The sequence below is a fragment of the Limulus polyphemus genome, unplaced genomic scaffold (genome assembly GCF_000517525.1).
Source record: "Limulus polyphemus unplaced genomic scaffold, Limulus_polyphemus-2.1.2 Scaffold592, whole genome shotgun sequence".
Lineage (NCBI taxonomy): Eukaryota > Metazoa > Arthropoda > Merostomata > Xiphosura > Limulidae > Limulus > Limulus polyphemus.
Window position 1 is genome coordinate 273,354 of NW_013666202.1, and position 5,422 is coordinate 278,775.

A 5,422-nucleotide genomic window follows, 5' to 3' on the forward strand; every position below is an offset into this window, starting at 1 on the left:
CTGTATAGTGTCCAAGATCTGAACATTCAATGAGAAACATGATTTCACGAGTGGATGAGATAATCCATTGGAAGTTCCATACTACTGACCCAGGCAGTGTTGTATAATGAAGTTATTCTTGTTTTGTGTTATTAATGTACACTCGTAATATCTGGATATTTGAAGTTCATTAACCATTTAAGTGACACATGTTCCACTCAAATGGTGCACTCCTACCGTGCAAGTAGTGGTACTAATGTTTGAAAAATACTACAACTGTAAGCTGTTCTTTCTTTGTCATACATTATTGACGCTCAGCTTATTACTTACACGATGAAACACTCCATACAATTCTATATTTGTAACAAATTTCACAAATTCTACTGTCACTGATGTATGTGCCCAGGAAAACTGCACCATCTTGATAAAGATAAGCCAACTTAGTGCTTCAACTGAGATGCACTTCAAGGACAGGAACGTGCCTTCGCATTGTGATGGCCAAAAAAGAAAAAAAAGAAGCACACTTAAATGTATTCAGTTGAGACAGTGGTGCAGCCATTTTTGAGTATTTGGCCACAAACCATGGATAATATGATGCGAAATCTCAAAAATTACAGATTTATTATTTACTAGAAGGATCACTGGACCACTGCGATCTTTGCAGGATCAATGGACATTCCATCTTTACCAAGTTTCAGTTTCAAGCTTGCATACTTGATGTGCTGAAATACAATTCTCAGGTTTGCAGATGCAGCGTGTGACCAAAGACGAGCATATCATGCACAAAATGAGATCTCACTCCAAATGCAGTCCTCTGAGTATAAGCTCTGCCGACCTCTCTAAAGTGGTAGGTAGATTACACAGACTGAAATACATGATGTGGATTTCATACAATCGTTCTCGAGTACTAAAAGCAGTCTTGGGTTTATTTTCATTGTCCAATTTAACTTGCTAGCATGGACAAGACAGATATAATGTATTAGACCAACAGGCTCCATTCAACTCGTCCGTACACTTTGCATCCTGACAGGAAATTACATTTTTTATTTTGTCTTCATCAAAGTAATTATACTATCTAAATTCCTTATCTAAATTAAATGACTGAAAAGAAATGCAAACACAGGAAAGTGTTAAAATATGATTAATACGTATATCTGACTGCGTCACCATCATCCAGCAAGAAGGGTCGCTCAGTACCCAGAGCATAATAATTAAAACTTGAGTACAGGCGACCTTCTTTAATCATGAAACAGAACTGCTTAAAAATTTGTTTAAATGCGGGCAGATCAGCAAAAATTACAGACAACGAAACCGATTTTGGTGCAGGTTACATCAAATACATAACATAAAAATCACATTCAGCAAATTACCTAGTAGAATTGTCTGAACTCGAACGCATGAATTGTAGTCTAGAGTGCCTCACAACAACATTTGACAAATTTCACAACCTTTTGGGGAGCCCAATTAGAATACTGGATCGGGATTGCAACCCCTAGTCCATAGTTGTTAAATAATAGGTGGTTAGGGTGCTCGACTTGCAACCTGAGGGTCGTGGGTTCGAACCCCGTCATTGAACGTGCTCGCCCTTTCAGCAGTAGGGGCGTTATGATGTGACAATCAATCCCACTATACGTTGTTAAACAGTAGCTCAAGAGTTAGTCTAGGTGGTGTTGACTAGCTACCTTTTCTTTAGTCTATCACTTCAAAATTAAGGATGCCTAGTACAGATAGCCCTCAAGTACTTTGCGTGAAATTGAACAAAACAAACAAAATATTTGCCGAGACTTCTAGCAGGAGAATGGATGAGCTCGTTGCAGGGCTTGACAACATCTAGTGTTCAGCCGTGTTCTACTTGCTCTTAACCCCATTCACCTGGAGTCAGTGCATCCTGTTCAGACACCAGTGATTGTCCCAAATATATGACCAGCCTGATAAATAGGTCGTTTCACACTTTGTTCAAAAGCAGCCTGAATTGAAGGGATGTTTTCTCTTGCTCCTGATTCACATTACTGGTTGGGCAAGTGCAGCTGTAATTAACCCAGTGAACCATTTTACCAATGCAAAATTCTCCTACATGATTTTATGTTATGTTTCTGAATGATTTTCAAATGTTGTGGTCACATCAGGGTATGCCTTTTATGTCTCAAATACAGTTTTCGTTCCTCAGCAATAGAAGTCTGACACAGTGTGTGAAAGGTAAGAGCCTTGTGTATGCTTGGAACAAAGCCATTGGCAATGCTGGTTGCAGAGATGTACGAAATATTTTCGGTAACAGAAAAGGCAAACCATAGCCTCTAGAAGTGTGACTTATGTACATGGACAATTTCCAAAATTATAAAATCAGTGTCTACTGTAAGTGATACATGTAGGGAAAATACATTAAAATCTTCTGAAATTCATTCACTGGTGTATTGGTATTACCTAGAACACTTTTAAATGTACTTAAGATATCAGTTGAAAGTTTTAAAGTAGTTTTATTATTTTAAATGTTGAAATAATCACGATTCGAAAAATAAAAATAAATAACGATTGTTTAATTTTTCTCTACGATTTTGCTGTTGTCCATTTGATTTTGCAGCATGTTTTAAAAATAGAATGGTCTATATATATACACTTAGGAGTTAAAAACCAAACTCACTAGCCAAGACAGCATGAGTCTAAACCTTTAGATGACACTTCTATGAATAATTAAAAGCATATAGTTATGCTGGTTTTTGATTAAATCCAAGGTGTCAACTGTTTAGGACAAGATCAACAAAGGGTCTTGCTTTTAGAAGAATTTCCATATGATAATCTACATGTATGCCAAATTTTAGACATTTAGATGACACTTCTAATTGCATTTTAAGCAGGTAGTTTGAGTAATGCACTTTTCAATGGTGTCCATATTGTAATCTGTGAAGGGTCTTTATATGAACTTCCATATAAAGAAAACCTATATTTATATGAATTTCCTTGACTTCCTCACAATTTGAACAATTTTAGGTGCTTATTCACTGGACTATGTGAGTTATGCATTAAAGTACCTTACTGCTCTTCTTATAATTACATTTAAAACGAATGTTAATCATACAATCCCAGAGAAAACACACACACATATATGCATGTGTATGTACATATAATGAAAAATATGTTGTGACATCTGAACACAAATCTTCTAATGATGCTCACTATTTGAGAAGTAAAAATTAAATACATCATTATGTATTAAGTGTTTCAAAAATAAAGTTTAAAGATGTTTAATAATATGTTGCATTTACACTCTAGTTTCAAAAGATGTCAGAAGATAAGGGTATGATATTGACACAACGTTTATAACAATTTGTGTCCATTATAAATGAAGTAACTCCTTATATAAATTTCTTAAACTAACTTTTGATATGTTATAAAATTAACAAACAAGTAAAAATTCGTTTACTAGTACCCTAAAATACATAGCCAATTTTGTGACTCTATGTATGCATTTCTAACACAAGTCGTAGTATGTTGACATTAATCATTGTATGCACGTGATAAAACTATAACAGCATTTTCTTTAAAACAAACCAAGTGATGGGAAACTATGGGCATCTTAAAAATCATTGAATATAAATATTTGAATAATAAATTTATTTAACATTATAATAATTTTTTGAAAAACATTCTGATCATGAAACTAATACCTAATTCTAGATTAACAGATAGGATATGGTTCCAATCAGCCTTTTAAAACATTTTCCTAAATTATTTCTGCACCAACTTGCTTGGAGGTCAATTACTTTCTTGGTTATATGGTTCCTAACAACATATTAATCTCACACACACACACAAATAAGCCACTATGTATTGTACATAATTTCACCCAATTTCTGAGTAGCTGTTTAAACTGAGTGTTGTAACTAGCAAACACTTGAAATTATTTAATACGTGGATCTTACCTGTGGTGAACAGTATTAAAAAAGTTAGTAATTTGAGTTAAAAAATTCACCATTTTTTACTTTCGTCCTCGTATGGCAAAAGGAAAATATTTTAATAAAATTTTTTAAATAACTATATTACTTCTAACAAAAATGAGCTCCCCCCAATCTTCTATTAGTTCCAGAATTTAGTACAAGTAGATATGTGAAGTTACTGGAGGGGGAAGTGTGGTCATCTACACCAACATTTGGAAAAGTTCTGAAGGTTTAAGTTAGGTATTTTTATATTAATACACTTTAAAATGTTACAGCAAATTACAATTAACACTTTTTTATTGCCCAATATGATTGCAGATTTAAATGATACCAACATAGTTTTAAATTATATCATTCAGAGGCAGTAACATTTTGACATCTAACATACTGTCTTTCTTTTGTACTTAAGTTAATACGCAATCACCACTTATGTAGTGTTTATTTCTAAGACAATGTGCTGATCCATCAGACTAGTGCTATTATAATAACTGGAGAAGTATGTTTGTTAGTTTGTTGTTAAGCACAAAGCTACACAATGGGGTATTTGTGCTGTGCTCACTACATGTATCAAACCACGATTTTTAGCATCATAAGCCCAGAGGCTTACCACTGAGCTACTGGAGGGGGTAGCTGGGGAAGTATGATCTCCTTAAGTTTAACAGATAAAATAAGAGAGCACAACAATACCTGTAAGAAGTTTAAACAAGCCATTTTTTTATTGGCTAAATTTAGGATTTTAGTAAAAAACATATGTTTAATAATTTTTTAAATTACTCTTTGGAATAAAAAAAAACAGTCCTCATCGGTATTAGCATACAACAGTGTAAATGAAAAGCTATATTATCAATAGTTTGAAATTATTTTACTTACCTTACAGTGATGTTTTATCACATATACTGCTCTTAAAAATATATTTTTTGAAACAAAAATTACAGCATTAAACAATCTACCAAGAAACAGCTTTAATTCTTAAAAAATCTATAATTACAAACACAATTCTTTACATCACTTATTCTTTCTTCTTTAAATACACAAAATATTCCAATACTTTAAGATTCACCATTAAAGGGCAAATGTAATTCAGGGGAGTCAAACATGAGTTTCTTGGGAGGTGGAAGTGGCTCCCTCTCAGCTCTGTGGATAGTGGTTAAAGAAAAAATTATCAAAGAAGACTAATATAATTGTAAAATTATCATATTTATACCTCGGTAATATAAAAAGTAGGTTTTTAAACATTAATCAAATGTTTCACACATTTTATATTCTATGTTTTAAAATCCTATCTAAAATAAACAGGAAAATGAGTTCCGATTTCTTATAAATTCCTGTGTACTTGTTAAAGATGCATTATATACTTCTAGTCTTTCAGTTACTAACAAGGTTAAACTTCAGAGCCTGGTAACTAGAGATTTAGTGACATTAAGATTTTGCACAAATATACACAGCGTGGTCACAAGTAAATAGACACCACATTTTCAGAAAAAATGAAATTTTTCAGTCATATTCACATG

The 5,422-nt window shown here is 33.2% G+C and overlaps 1 protein-coding gene across 1 annotated transcript in view; it reads right to left on the reverse strand.

Annotated features, from left to right (window-relative positions):
* Positions 1 to 4,858: 4,858 nt before the first annotated feature.
* The window catches only part of LOC106459320 (DNA-directed RNA polymerase III subunit RPC1-like), a 67,556-nt gene continuing 66,992 nt past the window's right edge, over positions 4,859 to 5,422 (reverse strand). The window contains exon 40 of the mRNA XM_013918930.2: positions 4,859 to 5,045. Within this exon, the coding sequence (XP_013774384.1) occupies positions 4,961 to 5,045 (85 nt within the window). The 3' untranslated portion in view covers positions 4,859 to 4,960. The remainder of the gene's footprint in view (positions 5,046 to 5,422) is intronic.